Source organism: Leucopleurus acutus (assembly GCF_964270905.1).
Source record: "Leucopleurus acutus genome assembly, chromosome: 8".
Taxonomy (NCBI): domain Eukaryota; kingdom Metazoa; phylum Chordata; class Mammalia; order Artiodactyla; family Delphinidae; genus Leucopleurus; species Leucopleurus acutus.
The window spans coordinates 100,099,761-100,124,251 of NC_139151.1; the positions used below are offsets into that span (position 1 = coordinate 100,099,761).

General features: G+C 58.6%; 1 protein-coding gene across 1 annotated transcript; it reads right to left on the reverse strand.

Annotated features, from left to right (window-relative positions):
* Positions 1-4,934: 4,934 nt before the first annotated feature.
* Positions 4,935-20,170, reverse strand: FADS3 (fatty acid desaturase 3). The gene is made up of 12 exons (XM_082844045.1): positions 19,901-20,170; positions 10,699-10,809; positions 10,013-10,210; positions 9,516-9,617; positions 9,261-9,383; positions 8,936-8,996; positions 8,302-8,378; positions 7,722-7,819; positions 7,275-7,371; positions 7,083-7,162; positions 6,773-6,898; positions 4,935-5,104 (listed from the first exon to the last, which is right to left on the reverse strand). Exons 1-12 carry the CDS (start codon positions 20,105-20,107, stop codon positions 5,053-5,055), a joined length of 1,332 nt encoding a protein of 443 aa, XP_082700171.1. The 5' UTR covers positions 20,108-20,170; the 3' UTR covers positions 4,935-5,052.
* Between the last annotated feature and the right edge of the window lie 4,321 nt (positions 20,171-24,491).

Below are 24,491 nucleotides of genomic sequence, written 5' to 3' on the forward strand. Positions count from 1 at the left end.
GCTGATGCCGGGTGGGATGTCGGTGGAGGGTGGAGGAGGGGGCCCATGTTGCACTGGGAGCCCTTTCCCTCTGTCCACCCCTCCCCAGCCCCTCCCCCCGCCACGCCTTTTCTCGGGAGAGGACTTCCTCTCCCCTTCCCCGCAGTGCACTCCAGGCCAGGAATTTTGGACAAATGGCCCAAATAAATGAGCCCTCCTTCCTCTTCCTGGGGGCTGGGGACTCTCCGCAGCTCCCGCAAAACCACCACCACCGGAGTGAGGCTTTCCGGAAGGTCTCCGGGGGGCAGCAGGGGGCTGGCACAGGCCACCTCCTGACATCCTCATTCCCATCCCCCTCCTCCTTTAGGGACCAGTTGTCTGCCCACAGGCCCACATCAGCTGGCTTCTGCTGGATTCCCCTCTACCCGTTTCTGGTCACTGTACCGAGCGCTGGGGGCAGAGAGTCTCAAGGGGCTGAGGAAAGCCCTGGGGACCAGATGTCTTGTGGCCGCTGTGCCCGTGCAGTGGCTCATTCAGTCCCCAAGCCTGGAGAGTCCACAGGAACGCGCCAGGGGCACTCGTACAGTTTTTACCTCCCAGTGGCTCCCACACTGCTCTCTGATGACCCTGCTCTGGGCTGGCTCAGCTGGCAGGTCAAGCTGGCTGTGCCAGGGGAGAACCAAGAGGTTCACGGGGGTCCCGGAGGCTCCCCACCTGGCCTTGCGCCTCCTCCCAGCAGGGCTGGGGAGGCTCCACAGCAGACACTTGCCCCCACTCTCGCTTTGCCTATGACCTCAGTATAGCCGGCAGGGACAGCCAGCTGATCCAGGTCGGGTGTGTGTGTGAGTCCCCAGTGGGCACAGACTGTGGAGTAGGACCTAGGCCAGAAGCCTCGAGCCAAGAGGCAAAGACCCAGGCCTGGCTCACCGAGTGGCCTTGGGTGAGTCCTTTGCCCGCCCCAGCCTTCAAGGCTGAAGTCTCCCCATTTGTACAAAGAAGGCAGTGGGCTACAGGGCTCCAAGGATGCTGTCATATCCCAACACTGTGAGCCCTTGGCCTTGCCCTGCCTGGACACCCACTAGAAGCCTTCAAATCTGGGAGACACTGGGGAACAGACCTTTCATCCTTCTTACCTGTGCCTGTGTTCTGCCTCCTACCTGGGCTGGGCCTCGCACCCTGACTCGCAGGATGGTAGAGTACACACACAACTCTGTACCCCTGCCAGCTGTGAGTCCAACATCCATCACCAGTGACAACCAGGATCCCAGGAGGGGGAGGAGAGTGGTGGCTCTGAGGGCATCAGGTCGATGGGCACTTGGCCCAGGTTGATGGGCACCTGGATCTTCTGTGACTTCTCCCCCCCTCCAACTCCCCACCTTGCCCTGATGGATTACCTTTGGGGCAAGAAGCTGGGGACATCCATACCTGCTCTCTGTCCAAGCGCCCCTCCTGTCCCCAGACTCTGCTGAGGCTCTTGCCCAACCCAGAATCGTGGGTTTCTGATCCCCACCCCTTGCCAAAGTCATGACACCCTAACGTGCAGGGCCCTGAGTGGTCACAGGACCAAACCTCCATTCACAGGTGAGGCTGAGGCCAGAGGGAAAGGACTGGCTTGAGGGCACTCGGCGCAGCAGCTGAAGCCCGGCTCTTCACCCTGCACTCCGCCTGGCGTGTCCTTCGCCGCCGCCAGGGAAGGGCCGTTTCCCAGACCATGGGCTCTTCCCATCCCATCAGGCCAAACGTCAGACTGCTCCTGAGAGGCCCAGCGGCTGGGTGGACGGGGTGGAGACACGCAGGGAGTTAGTCCCTGTGGAGGGGATAAGAGCTCACCCATGGCAGGTGGCTACCCTGATAAGGCTATCAGCTTTGTGGGTGGCGTGGACATGTGCTGGGCACCGCGCCCAGAGGAGGGGCTGGCAGAGCAGCCTGTGGACCTGGAGCCCCAGAGGTGGTCACTGGCTTGACAAGTTCCTCAGGCGTCCAGTGGGACACTCAGACCCTCTTGGCCCACTGGGAGGAGAGAGGAGGCCTTTGGTGGGAGGGGCAGGGCGGAGGTGGCAGCCACCTAGACTGGGCACAGACGGCCCTCAGGAGTGACAGGCTACTGCTTGTGTGACACAGTGCCTCGGGGACTCCTCAGCTGTCCCAGCCACGCCGTCCCTGGAGAGGTGTGCCCCTCTGGACAGAACGCAGCTTCTCACCCCTGGTCTGAGTGTGATATGGAAATGATTAGCTGTGGATCCAGTAGGGTACCTACCCCATCTATGAAGAAACCGAGGCCTGGAGGGGGAAGGCAGGGCCCAGGCAGGTCTGGAGCTACTAGCCCGCGCATAAACAGAACAAGAGAACACCTAGCAGGCTAGGACTTAAAGATCATGTCTCTACTGTCCTCTGCTATTATAAATACATTTCTTTGAGTTTCGAAGGCATTTGGGTCTTTCTTCCAAATTATCTGGTTTAAGAGTAAGTATCCAGGAGGACTAGCGACAGGTACCAGGGGCTTGGAAAGGGCCAAGGAGACGGAGGCAGCCGGGCGCGCCAGGGCGTGTGTGGGGAGGGCTGGGGCGGGAAGGACCCACCACCTGTCCAGTCACATAACCTACCAGCTGCTCCCAACATTACAGGCAGGGGCTGGGTCTTGTGAATCTCCTTTTCCCCCATCTGCCCAGGCCAACTCACAGAAGACTGATTAAATGCTGATTGATTGAAGGCGGCAAAAGGCATGGCTTCCCTAAGGAGTTTTGCTTCTCCTCTGGGCCCAAGACTGCAGACTGTAAAGCAGGGCCACGGCCTTTCTTAGAGTTTCCGCCAAGGCCCTTCCCTCCCTCCTTGTACAGACCCAGCCCAGGCCCCGTGACTGCATAAGAAACCTATAGACATAGAAGGGGGAACTCAGCTAGGGAGAGGGGTGGTTGACTTGTCCTCAGGGGTTCCAGCATGGGGGACAGAGAGGGACAAGGGCAAAGATGACCCACCAGTGAAGGATTTCAGGCAATAGGGAGTGGGGTGGCTAACTGAGGCCAGGGGGCCTTCCCAATGGTCTTTTCAGCAAGTTACTAGGCAACTACCCATTTGCAGTTGTGAGGGCCCACTGCCCTCAGCCACCACCAGGGGCAGCACGGAGCTCGGCCTGCCCCACATTGGTGCAGATACTCCAGGTACCTCTGGGGGCCGTTGCAGGCTCAGCGTTCCCGCTGGGTGGGCACCCGCTGTCCCTGAGTCTAGTGTGTTAGCATTTCCCTGATAAGGGCATCAGAGTCACTGCAGGAAAGGCACTGACCATCTGCCCAGGGGGATTGCCATCCCAGGGCCCACAAGGCACCAGGAGTCAGCAGGTGACCACAGGAAGAGGGACTCCCACAAAGAGAACAGCCTGTGCAGGGGCCCTGGAAGTGGCACTTGCCCTACACACAAGGATTTGCTCTCAGGGCAGGAAGTACCTTTCAAGGACAAAACAGGCTTGGAGGCAGCCAAGTGCTTTTCTCAGGTGAGAGCAGGTGATGGCCCCAGGGCCATGGACTCTGTGCAGAACATTTTAAAAATAAATGTCTAAGCCCTATTGCTGGAGCCCCTAAGCAAAGAGCCCTACATAGTATCCCCCTTTTTTTTTTTCAAAGCATCCCTTTGATCTTCCATCACCCTAGGAGGTCATACTATTGCTCAAAGAGATTGCATAACTTCCCCAAGGTCACAGCCCAGAGTCCAGGCAGAGGCAGGTCTTTCCCTTGGCTGCCTGATTCCAGAGAAGAGGGGGTGGAAGCTGCGTGGAGGGGGTCAGGGTGGGGCTGGGTGGTCCCTGGAAAGACTGGACAAGAATTGCGGTACCTGCACCTCTTCCACCTCCTGTAGGGAACCCAGTCTGGGGCCATGGGAGCCCAGACAGAGTGGGGAGCAATCCTGCAGCTGGTGGGGAGATGCCGGCTCCCACTCCAGAAAGTCCCTCAGAGAAATTCTAGCTCAGCATTTCAATTTTTTTTTTTTTAAGCTGCTGACATTTCTTCAAATGAAACCTTCTGCTCAGCTTGGAGCTGCCGAAGTGTGTGTGTACTGGGAGCGGAGGAAGCCCTTCTTCCCACCTTCAGGAAGCCCCAAGAGGCAACTCAAATCCCTCCCCAGAAGTGTCCAAACACCACAGGCCCAGGCCAACCACACCCATCTTCCAGATGAGGAGCCCAAGGCTTATTAGTGAAGGACAGCGCTGTGCTCTCAGACTCTGGGGACGGAAACAGCCCCTTCCCAGGGGTTCCGCCTGAATGGTTCACTGCAGGCAAGCACCTGGCCCCGGGCAGGCACTGGGGGGATCCGGGATCACCTCCTGAGGTCACTGAGCATGGTCAGCTGCACCTCCACAGGTGTGATGCCAAGTGTGGGTTGGAGATCAGCAGGGGACCCACTGCCCGTGGTCCTCTGAGGCCCCTCAGCGCTGAGGCTGAGGCTGCAAGAAACCAGTGCAGATCCAGGACAAGGGTGCCTCTTGTGCCCCCCGAGGGCGCCTGCAGACATGGCGCTCAGCCCTGAGGCCCCATCTGCTGCCAGCCCCTGTCCCACTGTGCAAAAGAGTAAAGTGAGGGGAGCCCAGCGTGATCTGCCAAGGTTGCTGGTGAGTGGGTGAAGAACAGGAAGGAACCAGGCCCTCAGGTGACCTGAGCCCGAGGCAGATGCCAGCTCCCTGACCCAAAGCGGAGCGCAACTCGGAAAGCCACCATCCACCACTACCCCCTCGCCCCACCAAGACCCTGACGGCCCAAGGATCTGCACTCCAGCTCCAAAATTCATGCGAATTCAATACTCTGCTCCATAATATATCTGGGTTTGTTTTTATATAAAAATAACCTTTTTCCCTAAATTTTTGCGCTAGGAAAACATGCCATGCTCACCGTGTGGCCTTCTATACCGCGCCCCCAGCCCTGGTCCCGTGGGGTCTAGAGCCATGGCCTAAGGGGCGTGGAGCAGGCGGGGAGGGGGCCCGGGACGGCAGGCAGGGTCCTCAGGCTGAGGCAGGGCAAGGTGGGGGCAGGTGGGGGAGCCCGGCTGGGTGGCTGGGTGGCGCTGGGGCCCTGGGTGCCGCTGCCTTCACTGGTGGAGGTAGGCTTCCAGCCACATGTTGCCAGACTTCTTCAGGGACCTGGGAGGCGGGGGGCAGGAAGAGGTAAGGGACTCAAGTGCAAATATTAACCCCTTCCCCCCACGATGAGGAGTGTGAGTAGAGATGTCCCCGTTCCCCGGTGAGTCCCTGTCCCCTGGGGCAGGCAGCTGGGTGGGGCTGGAGGGGAGGATTGGGAGAGGAGGCTACACGCTCATTAACTGGAGCGGGACCTAGACCTTGAGTCGGGAGGGGGGCAGCCAAGGCCAAGTCCAGGCAGGAACCAGGGTGGGCCTGTCTCTCCTTCACCCAGCTCTCTCTGTGGCTTCCTCCTGCTGAGCCCCGCTAAGGCTTGGAATCTGCCCACCAGGAGCCTGACATCAGGCAGAGGAACCAGAAACATCAAGAACTTGCTAGGAAACCCTATGCCAGGTGTCCTAAAGGCGCCATGCCAAGTGGCAGTGGCCCCAAGGATTGGGCTGGGAAGGGCCATGAAGAAGTAGGTGGGACTGGTGGCGCAGTGGTTAAGAATCCGCCTGCCAGTGCAGGGGACACGCGTTTGAGCCCTGGTCCAGGAAGATCCCACGTGCCGCGAGCAACTAAGCCAGTGCGCCATAACTACTGAGCCGGCACTCTAGAGCCCGCAAGCCATGACTACTAAAGACTGCGCACCTAGAGCCCATGATCGCAACAATAGAAGCCACCACGGTGAGAAGCCCGCGCACTGCAACGAAGAGTAGCCCCCGCTCACCGCAACTACAGGAAGCCCACACGCAGCAACAAAGACCCAACACAGCCAAAAATTAATTAATTAATTAAAAAAAAAAGAAAAAAAGGAGAAGTAGGTGTTCCAACACCAGTATAGAAGGAAGGGCATCCAAGTAAAGGGAACAGCATGTGCTAAGGCACAGAGGTGGAAGAGCTCTGGCTGAGAATCCGGCCTCTGTTCCCCACGGCCAAGGCGACCATCAGGGCCAAGCCATGTCATCCCTGGACAGCTGCAGGAACCCCCACTCTGTTCTTTCTGCCCCATCAGTACATTCCCACAGTCAGAGCATCTTTCCAAAGTCGTGCTCCTCCTCCATTCAGCAACTCTCCCACTCACCTAGCACACTCCTGCCTCAGGGCCTTTGCACGGCTATTCCTTTGTCCCAAATCTGCTTCCCCTAGATTTCTCCATGGCCAGCCCTCTCCCCTCCTCCCTGTCTTGCTCACACATTGCCTTCTTAATACCACCCACCGTGCCACCCCACTAAAAATTGCAACCCTGCCTGCACCACCCAGTCCCTCTCCTGCCCCCACCCTCAGGTTTTGTGGTTTTGTTTTGTTTTTTGCCGAAGCACTTCTCCCCTTCTCACATTTTCTGTAATTTACTTATTGTAACTGCCTTTTTTCTGTTTCCCCCGCTCAGATGTCAGCTCCAGGAAGGCAGGGATGTCAGCCTGTTTCGCTCACTGATATATCTGTAGCACCAAGGACAGGGCCTGGGCCTATGGTAGGTGCTCCCTAAACCCTGGCTACGTGGGCGGACACTGGGAAGGGAGGTCACGGGCTGAGGGCAGAAAGGCTGATCGGAAAGGCCTTGGATGCCAGCTTCTACAGAGGAGCCCACGTGAGCTCAGAGAGCCAGGTGGGTGCTCAGGACGGGGCTGACCAGGCCGAGGGTGGGCAGGGGCCCCCAGGGAGCCACCGTGAGCAAAGAACCCGTACCCGATGATGTCCACCAGGGCGGTGAGGAAGGGCTTCACCTCGTAGCTGAGGCCGTGCTTGGCGCACAGGGCCTTGACCAGCGGGGCCACCCTGCGGTAGTTGTGCCTCGGCATCGTGGGGAAGAGGCTGGGGGCGGGGAGAGCGTGTGCTGGCACCCCCACCCACCCATCGCCCCCCGGGCCCCGCTCACCACCTCTCCCGGGCCCTCCAGGAAATCCAGGGCTCACGTCTCGGCCTCCCTGGAGGAAGACTGGACAGAGAGGCTCAGGCCTCACTCCCACCCCCGTGGGCCCCCGGGGCCCGCGCTCACTGGTGCTCAATCTGGAAGTTGAGGTGTCCGCTGAACCAGTCAAGGAAGATGGAGGGCTCCACGTTGCAGGTGGCCGCCAGCTGCCAGGAGCGGGCGGGGCACACGTGAGGGGGCTGGCACGGAGCCCGACCCCGTGGCAGCCCCGTCAGCGCCCCCCTGCCTCTCCGCTGGGACCCCACCTCTGCTGCCCACCTGAGAGCTGGCCCAGTCCCGGTGCTTCTCGTGGCCGATCTCCTTGGGGATATGGTTCATCTGTGTGATCCACACGAACCAGTGGCTCTCCAGGACCCTGTGAGGGGAGGCCCAGGCGCTACCCCGCGTCCAGCTGACCACGCAGGCCTGGGCCTCGGCTTCCCCATCTGTGCTATGGGATTGCGGCAAGCCCTCCCCGCTAGTGTTTAAAGCAGCTGAGTGGTGCAGGGGCCATCGCCAGGCTGCCAGAGCTGCCCTACTCAAGACGGGGGACACCCCCGGGGCCGCTTCCCTGAGGCCTGCCACCCCCAGGATCTTGCCACTCGACAGCCCAGGGAGACAGTACTGTCCCCGTTCTGCAGATGGGGACATGGAGGGCTGAGGTCAGGGGCCCCTGCCGCCTGTGTGTGAGCTCCCCACACCCCGCCATGCCAAACCCGGCCATACCTGACAGCCACAAAGAGGAACAGCGCCCCAGGAACACCGTAGAAGGGAATGTAGGAAAAGAGGAAGCGGGCGTAGAAGCTGGCGGCCCAGAGCAAGTCCTGTAGAGGAGGGAGGAGGAGGGCAGAGGCCTCGAGGCAGCTGGGAAGGGGAGCTGGGTCACCCTGGACGGCACGTCACCGCCCCTCTCTGGGCCTGGGTGTCTCAGCCCAGTAAGTGGATAGGATCCCTGCCCTGCCAGCCTCAGGGGGCTGACCGTGGAGGTGAAGGTGCTATGCAGGGGCGCGGGCTGAGGGAAGCCTTGCCGGGAAGACAAATGCCTGGCAGAAGGGGCCCAGTGGATCCCTAGCCCCAGGGAGGACACCCCACCGTGAGAGACCCACAGCACGCCCCGTGCATACGCCCGCTCTCCCCCTGCAACCACACACAGGCACACACTCACGCCCCCTGCGCGGGTGCACACGCCTACCGCACCATCACAGGCACACCTGTTTGCGCTGGTTGCGAGGGGCTGCCCCCTGACGCCCCACGTCCTGCCGCCACAGCTGTACGCCCAGGGGACCCGAGCGGGGCCCCCACTCACCATCCACTGCATGCACACCAGCATGTACGCCAGGTTTTCCACCTCGAAGTTCACCAGGGTGAGCAGCGGCGGGCCGACTGCAAGGAGGGACGTGAGAGGGCTCAGGGGTGGGGCGGGGCACAGGGCTGGGGGCGGGGCTCTGCTCCTCCAGGAAGGCCAGCGGCACTCGGTGCTGGTCCCATCCTGCTGGGATGAGCCCGCATCACCCACAAGGCCCGGTCCTCACTCATTCCCTCCGTGTCTGGGCCTCTCCAGGCTGGTCCTCGCCCCGCCACCTCCTGTGCCTCTTCAGCAGGTCGGCACCAGCCTTATACATCCGCGCCCTTTAATCCTCACCTTGTTGCCCCAACGATTGCCCTAGAGCTCTGGCTCGCCCTGCGGTGAGGGTAGGAAAGAACTCTGAAAGCTCCAGGCAAGACTGTGGTTGCTTCCTTCTGCCGGAAGGTACCCCGGGCAGAGGGAAGGGCTGGGGCAAAGGCCTGGCGATGGAAGTCGGCATGGGCTGCAGGCTAGGGCCACCAGAGAGAGGCCGGGAGAGACCTGGAGGTGCCGTGCTGAGGGGGCTGGAAGCATCAGGTGGACCGTGCAGGCCCCGGCATGGCTCCCACCCCCAGGGGGACAAGCGGACACTCACTCAGGAAGAAGTACAGGTGCTGGTGGTTGTAGGGTAAGTATCTGCGCTTCTTCTTGCCGTACTGTGGGGACAGGCAGCCGTTGTGGGGGGCGGCTCTCCAGGCCCTCCTTGTCCCAGGCAGGGTCAGGGAGCCGGCTGGGGCCCAGGGGCCAAGGCAACTTTGGATTCTAGCCAACTGGGAAAGGGGGAAGGGGTACCCCCAGAGCAGGGGCTCAGCCTGGAGCTACAGTCGGGGGCTGGGTCAGGGGCTGGGCCACAGCAGGGGGTTCAGGGACTACCAGTTCCCCTCTGTTGCAGGCCCAGCCCGAGCGTGTCCCCCATGCACCTCGACAGACGACTCCCCCAGAAGGAAGACGGGCGCCACGGTCACATCCGGGTCCTTGTGGAAGATGTTGGGCTTGGCGTGGTGCTGGAAGTGGCGGAAGTTCCACCAGTGGGCAGAGAAGCCCTGCAGGGGAGGGGGCTCTCAGGAGTGGGGCCAGGCCGCGCCCCCCTCTCCATGGCAACCACACACTTGCGCAGACCCAGTGTGGCCCCCGCACTAAGCCCCTGGCTGCCCACCACCTGCCCCCAGCCTCACCTTCAGCTGCCCCATCACAAACTGCTGGGCCACGTGGTTCCACCGGGACTTCCTGAAGATGGAGGTGTGGCCCAGATCGTGCTGCAGACACCAGCTCTGGGCCTGGGGAGACGCAGGGTCAGGAGCCGAGGCAGGGAGCCGCCTGGGGCCCAACCCTGGGCCCCGGCCAGCCCTCCCAGCTCGCAGGGCACCCCCAAAGCTGGCACTCCACTCTAGACCCTAGTAGGCCAGTTTCCTCGGGAGGTCCAGGGGCTGCGGGTCTGTCATGCAGCTGTGGGCGGCAGCCGTCCAGCTCCCAGCCGTGGGCTCCCTCTGGGCTTATTAAGTAAAGAGCTTCCTTCGCATATTTAAACTGTAGCTTGACCCACAGATACACACTTATGGGACTGGTCATTCATTCATTCATTCATTCAGCAAGTATGTCCCGAGTGTCCGTGTGTGCCAGGCCCTGTGTCTGTTGGTCAGTTTAGGTGTCTGCAAGACAGTGCTGGGGTCACCTGGGAGACGGCCAGGATGAGGGCGGCCAGGGTGCTGGGCACCCAGCCGGGGCCGAGGAGGTAGATGACGAGCCAGGCGAGCATCTCCATGGCCAGGATGTGGCCCAGCAGGAAAGCGAAGAACGTGGGCTTGGCCTCAAACAGCTTCATGTCCTCGACTGCCTGGCGCAGGGCTCGGAAATCCTCGATCAGCTGGGCCTGCCACGGCGGCACGGCCGGTCAGCCGAGGAAGCGAGGGAGGCCCCAGGCGTCCCCGGAACCCCCCCAACAGCCACTCCTCCCAGCGTCAGGCCCAGTGGCCGAAGGGGACGGAGGGACCAGAGTGCCCAGCCTGGGGTGTGAGCTGGGTTGCTGGCTGGCGGCAAAGGCTCCTCCGCCACCCACAAAAGGTGTGGGGTACCTGAGAAGCAGGGAAAACCCCGAGAGTGCAGCTCATCAAAATCCTCATCATAGATGGGGATGCAGAGCCCAGAGCAGGGAAGGGGCTTGCCTGGGGTCGCCCGGCAAACGCTGGTGCGGGTGTCCCTACGGCTCTGCCTACAACTGTCTGCCCAGGAAGGGACAGCAGACCCAGCCTTGGCCCCAGGGCCCCTTGGGATAATTCGAATGAAGCTGCCACTGGCAACGCCTTCCATCCCCTCCAGCCCCCCCACTGGGGGCTTAGCCTCCACCAGGGCCCTTCTCACATTCTGGGGTCCATCCTGGCTGGGCTCCTCCGGGGCCAGCTCTCCAATCAGCAGGGGCTGCAGGAACTTGCGCACAAAATTGAGGTCCTGGTGGAAGGCGTGGAAGGCATCCTGAAGGAGAGCAGACAGTCAGGTGGACAGACAGACGGCTGGAGTAGCACCCAGAGGCAGCAGGCAGAGACAAAGTGGAAGGGCTGTTGATGCAAGGGCAGAGCAGACAGACGGACAGGCAGGCAGGCAGGCAGTCCGCTGGTGTTTCAGCCGTCACAGAACTAGGACCACACGGGTCAGCCTTGCCTGTGAGCCCTCCCTGGTCCTCCCCAGGCCTTGGGTGTCCCAACAGACACCCCTCGCCTGCCAGGATCCAGCTGTTTCACGCCGCCGTGGGGCCCTTCCCCAAATTTGGTCGGGTATTTTAAAATCTGGACTAACAGGGGACTTCCCTGGTGGTCCAGTGGGTAAGACTCTGTGCTCCCAATTCAGGGGGCCCGGGATCGATCCCTGGTTGGAGGAACTATATCCCACATGCATGGCGCAACTAAGAGCCCGCGTGCTGCAACTAAGACCCGGCGCGGCCACAATAATAAATAAATAAATAAATGTATTTTTTAAAAGTCTGGATTGGGACTTCCCTGGTGGCGCAGTGGTTAAGAATCCGCCTGCCAATGCAGGGGACACAGGTTCGAGCCCTTGTCCGGGAAGATCCCACGTGCCACGGAGCAACTAAGCCCGTGCGCCACAACTACTGAAGCCCGCATGCCTAGAGCCTGTGCTCCGCCACAAGAGAAGCCACCGCGATGAGAAGCCCGCGCACCGCAACGAAGAGTAGCCCCCGCTCGCCGCAACTAGAGAAAGCCCGGGCGCAGCAATGAAGACCCAATGCAGCCAAAAATAAATAAATTAATTAATTAATTAAAAAAAATAAATCAGGATTTACAGAAAATTCTCCCTGGAAGACTCTGATTCCTTTCCTGAAAGGGTTTGACTTTTCCAAAAAGATCACTGGAAAGCTTTCTTGAAATCATATGCTTTTCTACTGGGTCACAAACATCAGATTAATCACCTTTCACAAACACAAGCAGTGGGTAAAATGTGGGTGAGGAAACTTGCAATTGACGACCACTGGGCCACCGGGAGAAAAAAAAATCAGTCGAGGACCACACAGCCCGAAGATGCTCAAACAGTTAAACTCGCTTGATTTTAAAAGCAGGAGTGGAAAACATAAGTTTTTTAAACAGTAAGTTAAATAAATAATCTAACATTCCTGTGATTCTCTGTCATGGGGGCAGGGTGCAGAGCAGGAGAAGGGGTTGGAGGAAGAGAGCGGCCCCAGGAAAGATAAAGGGCTGTGGAAAGGGACCGGTCAGGAGGTGACCCCGACCTCTAGCACCGGGCAGTTCTGAAGTGTGAGTAAACTTGAACTTCACGCTCGGGACTCACTCAGTCTTCCTGATCTAGCCCTGGTGTCACGGGCTCATTGCTGTTCACAGCTCTTCAACCCCTTTTTATCTTTGCACTTTCGGAGGCTCTGTCTGAGAGAGCCAACCCCCAGCCGGCCAGCAGCCTCAACTGTGGAAGCAGCGCCTGGAGTAGTGGCGGGTCCCCTTGGGCCGGGAAGGTGACTGCTGGCTGCTAGTGAGCCTAGCACTGCCTGGTGGGTGTTACAACAGCAGGGCCCTGTACTCACTTCAGGACATCCCACACCGTCCCATCCCCGGGGACAGAAACACCTCAGGCCCCTCCAGCTCCCACCTGAAGGCCACCCCGCAGGATGCACCCAAGGGGTCCCCTTTCTTGCTGCCTGATCTCTTACTGGCGCAGGGCAGTCTGAGGACCTGGGGGCTCAGAGGATGTAGCTTCTGGGATAACCTAGGCCCTTGCGAAGGCTGACTTGGGGCCCCTCCGCGGAGCTCATAATAGGGGAAGGGGTTGTATAGGTACAGACCTCACCCTCACGACGGAAGAGCCTTGTGGAGGGGCAGCACCCCTGGGAGGGGGGGAGGAGAGGCTGGCCCCACGGGAAGCTGCCCGGGCGCTGGCCTACTGGGGAGCCGCGGGAGCGGCACTGGCTGGGGAGCTAAGAGGAAGATTGCTCTTGTGGTTGGTTGACCCCGCTTACTGTGACCTTGAGCGAGGCTGTTCTCCTGCCTGGAACTAGGCAAATCCAGGGGGAACATCAAAGGGGCGCGCCCCCAGGGCCTTTCGGGCTCTGGACTATAGAGCACTAAGGTTTTTTTCTTTTTCTTTATAGTCAAACACACATAAAATTGACCATCGTCACCATTTTGAAGTGTACAGTTCAGTGGCATTAAGTGTACTCACACTGTTGGGCAACCATCACCGCCATGCATCTCCAAACCTTTTTCATCTTCCCCAGTTGAAACTGTCCCCATGAGACCCTAGCTCACCATTTCCACCTCCTCCCGGCCTCTGGAAACCACCGTGTTGCTTTCTGTCTCTACGAATTGACTCACAGAAACTTCCCTGGCGGTCCAGTGGTTAAGACTCCGCGCTTCCACTGCAGCGGGCACGGGTTCCACCCCTGGTCAGGGAACTAAGATCCCACCTGCTTCGAGGTGCGGCCGAAAAAAGAAGAATTGACTCGTAGAAGAGGAATCATACAGTATTTGTCCTTTTGTGACGGACTCGTCACTTAGCATCATGTCTTCAAGGTTCATCCATGTGTGCATGTCAGAATTTCCTTCCTTTTTAAGGCTGAGCGAGCGTTGACTCTGATTACCTCTCGTTTTCTTTGAAACCGCCCTGGTGGCACACAGAGGCACACGGCACGCTACAAAGAGCGTGACACCAGAGGTGCACACGTGTCACGGAAGTGCAGTGCCTTAAGGATGGGCCTCCACGCGTGCAGACACCACCACCGACCCACTAAGGCTCCCAGACACGCTTGGGAATACGCGCACAGGCAAGGCCACAAGAACACCCAGACAGACACGGCCTGGCACACACACAGACTCACAGAGCAGATGTGTGTGCTGTGGCTCCGGCCCCAGGCTTTCCTCTCTCCCAGCCCCGCGCTCTCACGACCTCTGTGTCTGTTCTGGGGCCGCCCCGGCGCCCGGCAGACCTCAGATACTCCAGGGCCATGCTGAGGAGCTGTGGGAGCAGCTCTCCCTCCCCAACTCCTTTCCCTTGGTCCTGATTCACCCAAGCCAGGCCTGGAAATGCCCTGAAGGAGGACAGAGCCAGGCTTGCCCGAGGGACCCCCAGCCAGGCATGTCCTTTGCACTGAGAAGAGAAGTTGTGCGCCCCCTCAGGTCCGGGCAGGGACATCCCAGAGCTGGTGGACAAGCCTTCCGCTGGTGGGTGGGAAAGCGCGGGGCTGTGCCAGGTCCTCGGATAGCAGCTCGGGCTCCTGGGGCTGGGTGGGCACTGCTGAGCCTACGCTTCTTGCAGTCTGAGTACCAACAAGGTGGGTCCCTGGCCGCAGACCAAAACCTCAGCAAACAGCTTTTCCTGGAACATTGGCTGGGGCCATGTGACTCAGTCCTCTTTGGCCTCTGTTTAAGGATTCAGGAGCTGGGCAGAAGACTCAGAGAGGTTGAGCCACTTACCCGAGGTCACACAGCTCCATTTGATGGAGGTTGGACCAGAACTTGGTCTGACCATAAAACTGCTTGTGGCCACTCGGCAGTAGCCCCAGGGTGGCCACTCCTGGTCAGAGGGGAGGCAGTGGGTCTCCCAGGTGGAGGGAAGGGGCCCTCGTCACGAGGCTGGTCACCATCCCGGGGAGCCAAGGATCTGGCTGCTCGGAGACCGGGCTGTGGGGGTCGGGACGGTGGTCCTGGTGCTTCTGGGGCTGCACTGACCAAGTTTCAGTGTACTGCAGGAGGCCCCACCCCTGATGCGCCTGGAAACGTCCTCCCAGGGGCATAGGTGCAAACTTTGTGACCCTCCCCCACGGGGATGGCAACTGAGGCCTCTCACGGGTTCTTGGAACAGAGTTGGGTGAAACTTTTAGAATCCAAACGATGTCTCTAAACATAAGCTGCGGTTGACGGGGACAGGCCCTTGTTCACAGGGGTGGCCTCAGAGCCCTGCACGGAGCTGGGGCAGGATGGCAGGTGTGCGTTAAGTGGGCAGGGAGCGCACAAGCCAGGCGTCTGAACCATTCTGCCCGTGAGGGAACAGAGGCTCTGGCCTGCCCAGGTCAGAGTTTGTAGTGGCAGAGCTGGGATTCGAATCCAGGTCTATCTTCTGTGACGTCCCTGCTCTCCCAGGACAGAGCTCCCACCCAGCCTTGCTTCAGTCCCTGGAAGCCTCAGAGTGGCTCCTGCCCTGCCCCCAGCCCCGCCTTGAACTCCAGGTAGCAGCTGGTTAAGGGTGGGAGTGGGGAGACTCAGGAGCCAGCCTGCAGGGGATGGAATCTGAGCCGCCACTTAGGAGCTGAGCCCTGGAGCCACAGACAAGGTCGCACCCCCCTCCATCCTATATTTTTTCAGTAAATCAGGAACCACAAATACCCATCTTGTGGAGCTGCTGGGAGGACTGAGTCAGTGCAGGCAGAGCACTTAGAAGGGGCCTGGTGTCCCGTGAGATTCAGGCCCGCAGGCCTGAGGCAGGAGGGTGGAGGTGCGCCCTGCTGGTCACTGTCCTGGCCAGCCTGAGGCTAGGAAATAGGAGGGGCTGGCAGCCTCCTTCCACCCCAGGATAAGGTAGGGGCGGGGAGCATTTCTGGTCACTTCTCCAAAGAATCTGGAATGTTCCAGATCAGGAAGGGGGTAGAGCAGGGAAGGAAGCAGGGCTGCTGGGGGCTCAGGTGGTCTGGGTCTGCTCCTCTTAACCTCAGCTCAGGAGGCAGCAGGGGGTTGTGAGGATGGGAGAGTGGACACACCCAGGAATTTCTTCCTCCCTCCCTCTCCTGGGTGGGAAGATAAAGCAGGATCTCACACCCAGGTCAGATGCTCCTTCCCATCCTCTCCCTGGGTCTCCTCACAGGAGGCCAATGGGGAGGCACTATCAGTATCCCCATTTTATAGATGAGGAAACTGAGGCCAAAGGGCACACAGCCCTGAACATGAGCATCAACTCCCGCTGGAGCAGCAGAGCCCAGCTCAAGGACGGATGTCCTCAGGAAGTTGCCCCTGTCCCCCCAGCACCCCTCGTGTCCCTGGTGACAGGTGTGGTGGTGGTGGGGGGGTCCTCCATCCAGCACCCTTGGCCTCACAGGTGTCACTGACCCCGCGGTGGCCTGAAGTGGCCAGGCCCTCTGGCCCCGGGTCCTCTCTCCACCACTGAGCTCTGGCTCTTTCCCGCTGCTGTTTCCTGAGAAACCCATGGCTGCCACTTGGGCATCCTTGGGAGGAAATGCAGAGGGACTGCCGGCGTGCTTAGGATACTAGCATCCCCACCCCTGCTCCCCAACTTCCTGCCCAGCACCATATGATCCGACGCCTCCCCCAGGGCACTGCCATCCCCCTTTTGCCCCACCAGGGGCCTGGGTGGGTGGGGACACTGCAGAAAACACCCACAGAGCCCAGAGAGGTCACACTTCACAGGGAGTGGCCCTTGGGCAGCTCTCGAGGCAGCTGGCGTGGTAAGCGGAAGCAGAGTACGGCTTCCTCAGCTCTGGAGCCAGGTTGTCTGAGCTCCTGGCCAGCCCCTGTCTCCGGCCCCACCCTCGCTCCACAGCCTCAGATCTGCCCAGATCTCCCAGATACAAACCCCACCCTCCAAGCCCAAGGACAAAGGCCCTGCCCTTTGAGGGTTCCAAGAAGGTCCCTTCAAATCACCCATATTCAACCTCAGTCTCCTCATCTGCGAAATGGGCTAACGCTAGGACTACCTCTGAAGCTTGTTTTCTCGAGACCACACTGAGCTAAATCCTAATGGTTCCTGTTGGTGTGCCTGAGCCCACAGCATCACCTGCCCCCTGCCCTGGACGTACCTGCATGCCAGGGCCCAGGTGAATGGCCACCTCTTCCAAGCGGCCTCCCCTGGGGAGGGCAGGTCCCCACCATCTCTTCTCTTAATGCCTCCCCCTTCTCCTAGGAGGCTCTGCCTTCCCCCTCCTCATCAGGGATCTGTTTAAATGTATATCAAATTCCCCTGGCTTCCCTGCTCTGCCCTTCAAGCTCCCCTTAGAATAAAACAAAAGTCCTGCTTCCCCTGCTACCTCTGGACCACACTGCCTGCCCTTCTCCTCACTGCTGTGCTCCAGCCACGCTGATAGCGGATAGCCTTGCTGTTCCTTAAATGCACGGAGTCCCACCTCCGAGCCTTTGCCCTAGCTGGTCCCTCTGCCAAGGAACATCCTCCTAGCAGATTTTTTTTTTTTTTTTTTCCCGCAGCATGTGGGTTCCTAGTTCCCCGACCAGGGATCAAACCCGTGCCCCCTGCAGCGGAAAAGCGGAGTCCTAACCACTGGACTCCCAGGGAAGTCCCTCCTAGCACATTTTTTTGTTCACAGCTGTATCTTCAGAGGTTAGAACAGGGTTTGGCACGTAGAATATGCTCGTTGCATATCTGCTGTTGGATTTAATGATTTGATAATTGAAGAATGAATGAATGAATGAAATAAACAGCTAAGTGGCAGTGAAACGGGTGGTTAAGAGCATGGGCTGTGGATTCAAATCCCAGACCCATCATTTAATGTCAAGTCACTTTGCCTCTCTGAGTCTGTTTTCTCATCTTTAAAATGGAAATAGCAGTAACAGTACCTGTCCCATAGAGGTATCATGAGGATTCAGAGAGGGGGTATCTATAAGTCAAGCACTGAATTCAGAGCCCGGCACACAGTAGGTGCTCGGCACCCAGGCCTGGTAAACTCATGATCAGCAGCGGCTGGGCCTCACCCCTCCATGGCTGGCTCCACTAGTCTCAGGCTGCCTGTGACTCTTAGACAAACCTGGCCCAAGGCCCAGAGCGCTCTCCCCAGGGTACCCGGCTTTGTATCCCAGGATGGCCACAGACTGACTTCACGGCGCAGGAACTCTGGGCATTTCCTGGCAGGAAGGCTTTTGTGGCGTGAACAGGAGAACAGCTGATGGGCAGCAGGGGCTGCTAAAAGGTGGCTGCGGGAACAGAGCCCGGCAAGATGGCTGCCCCACCCCCACCTGTGTTCCAGGGCCGGGGATGGCGTGCCTGGGGTCTGGGCTGGACCACACAGGGCACTGGGGTGATCTGATCCCTGCTGTGCCCTGTGGGCCCACCACAGACAAAGACTGGGGTCCCCCAACCCCAGCCTCCTCACAACCCCTTTGGCCTGAACAGACCAGGTATTTCTGGCAACTCCAGCCCAGGGTCTGGGGCCTCGGGGAAGCTAAGAGATGGCCTAACATCATGTCCTGTTACAGCCATGAATGAACCAGACAAGGTCACCCAGCAAAGACGTGGCTATGCCGTGGCTGTCCACTGCACTCTACAGTCTGCAGGGCACACTCACACTTCTCCGCTGGCAACATACACTGACCAGGAACAACTATATAGCAGCTCTGGGGCCACGGAGCTGAGAAGGCACAGTCCTGCCCTCAGCCGGCTCACTGTCTGGCCCAGCTGTCCCCACTTTACAGATGAGGAAACTGAGGTTCAGAGGAGTGATATGCCTGGCTCCAGGTCCCTCAGAGCCTCCAACGGCAGAGCCGGGACCTGGCCCCAGGGAACGGACAGAGTGTTTTCATGGAAATGGGAAAACAGACCTTACTGGTGATGAATCAGTGAGAAACCTGTCAGGGGCGGGGGGGCGGTCTCAGGGTCTAGAGCTAAATGGGGTTCCCACACGGGAGGGCCCCCAGCACAGACCTGGGCACCAAGCAGGAAAAAACGATTCATAAATATTCTCCATCGTCTTCCTCTTGCCAGCCTCCATCCCGTCCGACAGGTCAGAGGTTGAAAAAAGGCCAGAGTAGCTGCCCCCAGCATCCCGGAGGGGTGGCCAGGGCTCAGCCAGGCTGAGGGGGGAGGGGCTGTGGCACCTCACGCCCCCCACGCCCTGGCAGCAACACACACATGTATAACCACGCACACAAACACACGCCTCGTTCGCACGTGTACAGGCCTAACACGGTCACGCACTCCCTGGCCCACAGTCAGCTCCAACTCCGTGGCCACCGCCGGGCCGCCCGGCACTACCCACAAGGCTTTCTCGGTCAGCTTCTAGGGTTTCGGGAGGTTTCTGACCCTAACCTCTCAGCTTCCTGGGGAAGTGAGGAAGACACACTTTTCCCCCTAAAAGAGTCCCAGGAAGGTTGCGCAAGCCACGGGAGAAGGCAGTGGGCAGAGAGCAGATGTTTCTGGCAACAGGGGCACTGACCCTCCTGCGACAGGACACAATCGCTTTTGTTATCTAAAGTTCCGCCAGTGAGGGATTCATCCCCTGGAATCTTGAAGACCTTCCTGGTACCCAGTGGGACCAGCCTAGAATTCTGGATGGTCAAGGACAGAGTGTCACGGCCCCAGGTCCTATTGTCCAGCTGGGGGACTGTGGGAAAAGGGGCTGGTGAGGACTCTCATCCTGATGCTGCTCTGCCAGATGGTCCCACTGGACAGGCCACATTCCTGCTTGACCAGAACATGTCTGAACGTGGCTGCAAAGGGGAAGCTGGGGTCCACAGGGGCCAGCCTGTTCCTGGGGTGAACGTGCTTCCCAAAGAGGCCCACCCAGCCTGACTAGCGAAATTCTCCCCCATGCAGCTGTTAGCCCACGAGAGGTGAGTCACGGCTCCTCAGAGCCATTTACAGCAGCTCTTGGGAGCCACAGACCTCTAGGCCTCACTCAAGCTTTGCTGCCCAGCCTCCAGCCTCTGATGGCAGGCACATCCTTGCCAGCCCCTGGGGAACCCGCCCTACCTCTGGCATCCAGCAAGCGCTCGGCATGAAGAGCCTGGTCTGGGAGAGCCAGCACCGAGAGGAGGAACCTCAGAGCATCAGGGAGCCCCCTCACCAAGGGCCAGTGCTTCCTGCCATGACACACCCACCTCTGAGAGCCCCTTCCTCCCCGCACAGATCTGCTCCAGCCCAGCCCTGGTCCACTGCCGGGGGTATGGGTCCTCCATGCTGATGTGGTCTCCCTACTCCACATCAGGCCCCGGCTAGTAGATCCCAACTCTGGGTCCCCGGCCGGGAGGTCAAAGGTCAGCGAGAGTAAGAAGGATGCTAAGGCCCCGCCGGTGGAGCAGGGCACAGTGCCCACGAGCAGGCCCCAGCGAGCGCTGGGCTCTACCCCGCCAGCGGTGGGCGGCCTTACCGTGGCGTCCTCGGCGCCGTGGTGGCCGATGAGGCGGCTGCCCCCCGGGTGCCGCTGTGCCCAGCGGCTGATGTCGTAGACGCGACGCTCGATGACCAGCCACTTGTCGCCTGGCAGGTTGTGCGGGCGGATCTGCTCCCAGCGGAAGGTGGGCAGCGTCGCCCCCAGCTGCGCAGGTCCCCCTCCGGGCTCCCCGACGCCGCCCATGGCTGCGTGCAAAAGTCCTCGCGAAGCCGGGACCTCGCCGAACGAGACCTCTTGAGGAGCGAGGCCGCGTTCAAAGACCTCCTCCGCCGCCACCCGCTGCTCCGCGGCCCCGCCCTGCCGCTGCGGCCGCCGTACGAGCGTGCGCCGGGCTGTCTGCCGGCAACTTTTCACTCCCTTATAATCGCGCTGACAGCGCTCGCCTCGCCCTCCCCGCACCCCGGCCCCTGCCGCCGCCCCGTGCCCGCCCCAATCCCGGCGCAGCGCCTTGGCCCCCATTGGCTGCGCCGCGCTCTGGCGGGGCTGGCGGGGAGGGCCGTGTCGAGGCTGGCGCGCCCCGCCCGCGAGGCTCCGCGGCCACAACACCCTGGCCTGCGGGGGGCACCGTCCGCAGCCGGGCTTTGCGCTCGGCAGTGCGGGGGCGGGGCGGGGCCGGAGGGACGGAAAGCCCACAGCCGGCGTCCGCCGCGCCCTCGGGGGTCCGGTCCGCGCCCAGTGGGGCCCAGAACAAGAGTCTGCGAAGAATGGGCTTCCCGCCGCGCCTCCTAGAACGTTAAACCCTGAGCGCTCAGAGGTGGGGACACTACCTCGGGGTGACCATGAACAGCTCTCAAACCCTGGGTCCCCAGAATCGGCTCAGCGAGGCCCCTCTATCGGGGCTGAGGTTACTGGCCTGACCGCCCTCCCCCCGCCCCGCCCATCTATGGAAGTCGGTGGGCTTCCTGCCTTTGGAGCTGCAGGGTCGGTGATGCCTTGGGATGGCCACTGGGGCAGAAGGGGAGCAGGGGCGCCAGAGTGGGGAGTGGGGTGCTGTCATTCACCGGATGTGGTTGCTCTACTGGCGGGCTTGCTTGGTGCGGTGCCCTTGCCTACTTTTTACTTAAATTCCCTCTGAGAGTGTAGGTTGTTGCTCCCCTACACTTTGTAGTTTTTTTGAGACAAAGGTACGCGTTCCTAAAAGTTAAGAATTCACACCTAACACCGAATGAAATCAGGCTAAGGTTATGCTACAGGGCAGGAAGTGTCAAACTTGAGTGCACGTCAGAATCATCAGAGGGCCTGTCAAGACACTGACTGCTGGGCTCATCCCCGGAGTGGGACTCAGCAGGTCTGCTTTGGGGGCAGAGAATCGTGTTTTAACAAGTTCCCAGGTGATGCTGATGTGGAGATGCGGATGTCCTGGTTTGGGGAACACACTTTGAGAACCCTAAGTACAGTTCTCTGATGTGCTAAAATTTTATTTTCGTTTAACACTTTGTAGGAAATCATTGTCACTAACGTTTGTGGGACAGGTTGGGCAGGATCCGAAGAAGGGCTTGAGGGGTCGTGTGGGTTCTCCTTGGTACCAGGAGCACCTGCATTCGGTTGCCAGGACAACCAGTAAGGCCTTGTCGCCAGCACAGCCATAGGCGGCCTGAGCCCTCTCCACTGAGGCATCCTCGAGCCCCCTCCCTGAGCATGTGTGGGGATAGAGGAATGTGGTTGGCAGCTAAGGCTGGAGGTGACGGCAGATGCCCCTGCCCCCACCACGTTCACACATGGGCACAAGGATGGAGGAGGCGTGGCCCTCACCCTGTCTTCAGCAGCCATCTGTGGTCAGTTGCTGACACCTGACCCGTTCCCTGGGCCCGAGCCTGGTGTCAGCTCATGTGAGGTAGCGGGGAATTAAGTGGGTTAGAACCTTCACTTGCCCCAGCTGCCCCCAGAGAGATGAGACAGATGAAGGCCCTCATAGGATCCCCTTGGAGGTAAAGCAAGGACAGGGCTCAGGGCCAGGCCATTGCCTCCAGCTACTTCATCCCAACAGGGGGAGAGAGATGGCTGAACCCTCCTGCCACCTGGAGTTGAGTGGCTAAAAGCCGGAACTATGTCTCCTCCCCAGAGCCCAACCAGCAGCTTCCCACATTTCTCTGCAGGCCTTAGGGACTTCCATAGCCTCTCTGGGCTTCAAACCAGTGGAGCTGGCAACTTTCCTGGAGTCAGGGGCCCTGGGGAAACTAGGGATTCCATTGTCTCCAAACCCCCATCAGGGCAGCGAGGCCCCTCAGGCTACTTGGAAAGAGAGAGGGACTACTTGACATTCCTGAGCTGCCAAGGGGCCACTGTCAGGGTTTAGGCAGGGGGAGGGGAAGTATACAAAAGGCAAGGGAGGGTCTGGCCAGCTGGAGCATTTTTTTGGGGGGGCACATGAGGTTTGAAGAGATCCCCTGTCCCAGCCCCTGCTGGGCTTCTCCACGAGCTGCTACACAGCCTCTTGGACACACTGAAGTCTCCACACCCCTACCGTGCCACCAGCCACTGTCCTGGGGTCAAATGATGTTTGTGTAGGCCGCGTAGGGGCGACGGTGGCCCAGTCGGGCAAATTCCCGAAAAACTCTGCGCCTACCAAAAAGAGCAGTCGCAAAGCCCAGGCGTTTGTTCTCCAGCAGACACGCAAAGGGGACCCAAGTCAGAGCTTTGCGATTTGGCTTTGAGTTAAAGCTCACCACTTTTCGAGCTTGGTTATTAGGCCCTAGACACAACTACTCAGTGAAGAGTTATTATTCATTATTCAAGAGCCCTAGCAGCCATGAAAGACTCTCCCTGGAGGCATCACTATGATGGAACAGTAGAGCTCCTTAGAATACCCCGTAGTAAAAAAAAAAGAGGCTGTGTACAAATGGCCAATTGGTATGTGAAAAGATGCTCAACATCACTAATCTCAGAGAAATGCAAATCAAAACTACAATGAAGGGGGCTTCCCTGGTGGCGCAGTGGTTAAGAATCCGCCTGTCAATGCAGGGGACACGGGTTCGAGCCCTGGTCTGGGAGGATCCCACATGCCATGGAGCAACTAAGCCCGTGCGCCACAACTACTGAGCCTGTGCTCTAGAGCCCCCAAGCCACAACTACTGAGCCCACATGCCGCAACTACTGAGGCCCGTGCGCCTAGAGCCCGTGCTGCACAACAAGAGAAGCCACCGCAATGAGAAATCTGTGCACCGCAAGAAGAGTAGCCCCCCACTCGCCGCAACTAGAAAAAGCCCGCGCGCAGCAACAAAGACCTAACACAGCCAAAAATAAGTTAATTAATTTAAAAAACAAAACAAAGCAAAAAACTACAATGAGGTACCACCTCACACCAGTCAGAATGGCCATCATTAAAAAGTCTACAAAAAAAAAAAGTCTACAAATAACAAACGCTGGAGAGGGTGTGGAGAAAAGGGAACACCCCTACACTGTTGGTGGGAATTTAAGTTGGTGCAGCCACTGTGGAAAACAGTATGGAGATTCCTCAGAAAACTAAAAATAGAATTACCATATGATCCAGCAATCCCACTCCTGGGCATATATCCAGACAAAACTATAATTTAAAAAGATACATGTGGGACTTCCTTGGTGGTGCAGTGGTTAAGAATCCGCCTGCCAATGCAGGGGACACGGGTTTGATCCCTGGCCCGGGAAGATCCCACATGCAGTGGAGCAACGAAGCCTGTGCGCCACAACTACTAACCCTGTGCTCTAGAGCCCGCGAGCCACAACTGCTGAAGCCCACGTGCCTAGAGCCTGTGCTCTGCAACAAGGGAAGCCACTGCAATAAGAAGCCCGTGTACCACAATGAAGAGTAGCCCCCGCTCACTGCAACTAGAGAAAGCCCGCACACAGCAACAAAGACCCAAAGCAGCCAAAAATAAATAAAATAAAATAAGTAAATTTATAAAAATAAATAAATAAATGGTAGGGACTGTGTTTTATACAAAAGAAAAAAAAAAGATACATGCACCCCTATGTTCATAGCAGCACTATTCACAATAGCTAAGACATGGAAACAACCTAAATGTCCACTGGCAGATGAATGGATAAAGAAGATGTGGTACATATATACAATGGAATACTACTCAGCCATAAAAAAGAATGAAATACTGCCATTTGCAGCAACATGGATGCAACTTGCAATTATCATGCTAAATGAAGTAAGAAAGACAAAGACAAATACCATATGATATCACTTATATGCGGAATCTAAAATATGACACAAATGAACCTACCTACAAAACAGAACAAAGTCAGGGACATAGAGAATAGATTGGTGGTTGCCGAGGGGTGGGAGAGGGTAGGAGTGGAAAAGTATGGGATTAGTAGATGCAAACTGGTATATATAGAACGCATAAACAACAATAGGATAAGGTCCTACTGTATAGCACAGAGAACTATTGAAAATATTCCATATCCTGTGATAAACCATAATGGAAAAGAATATGAACAAGAATGTGTATATATGTATAAATGAGTCACTTTGCTGTACAGCAGTAATTAACACAACATTGGAATTCAACTATACGTCAATTAAAAAAAACCAATAAGATATCACACAGCCATTAGGATGGCTATTATCAAAAAACACCAG

Bases quoted from the DNA above. Each gene is read 5' to 3' on its own strand.
- FADS3 (XM_082844045.1), bottom strand. From the start codon at position 20,107: ATGGGCGGCGTCGGGGAGCCCGGAGGGGGACCTGCGCAGCTGGGGGCG. The intron at 9,618-10,012 runs GTGACCCCAGCA...GCGTCTCCCCAG, and splicing joins TCATCCTGGCCGTCTCCCAG to GCCCAGAGCTGGTGTCTGCA. The intron at 7,372-7,721 runs GTATGGCCGGGT...CTCCCCTCACAG, and splicing joins TTCCTCTTTGTGGCTGTCAG to GGTCCTGGAGAGCCACTGGT.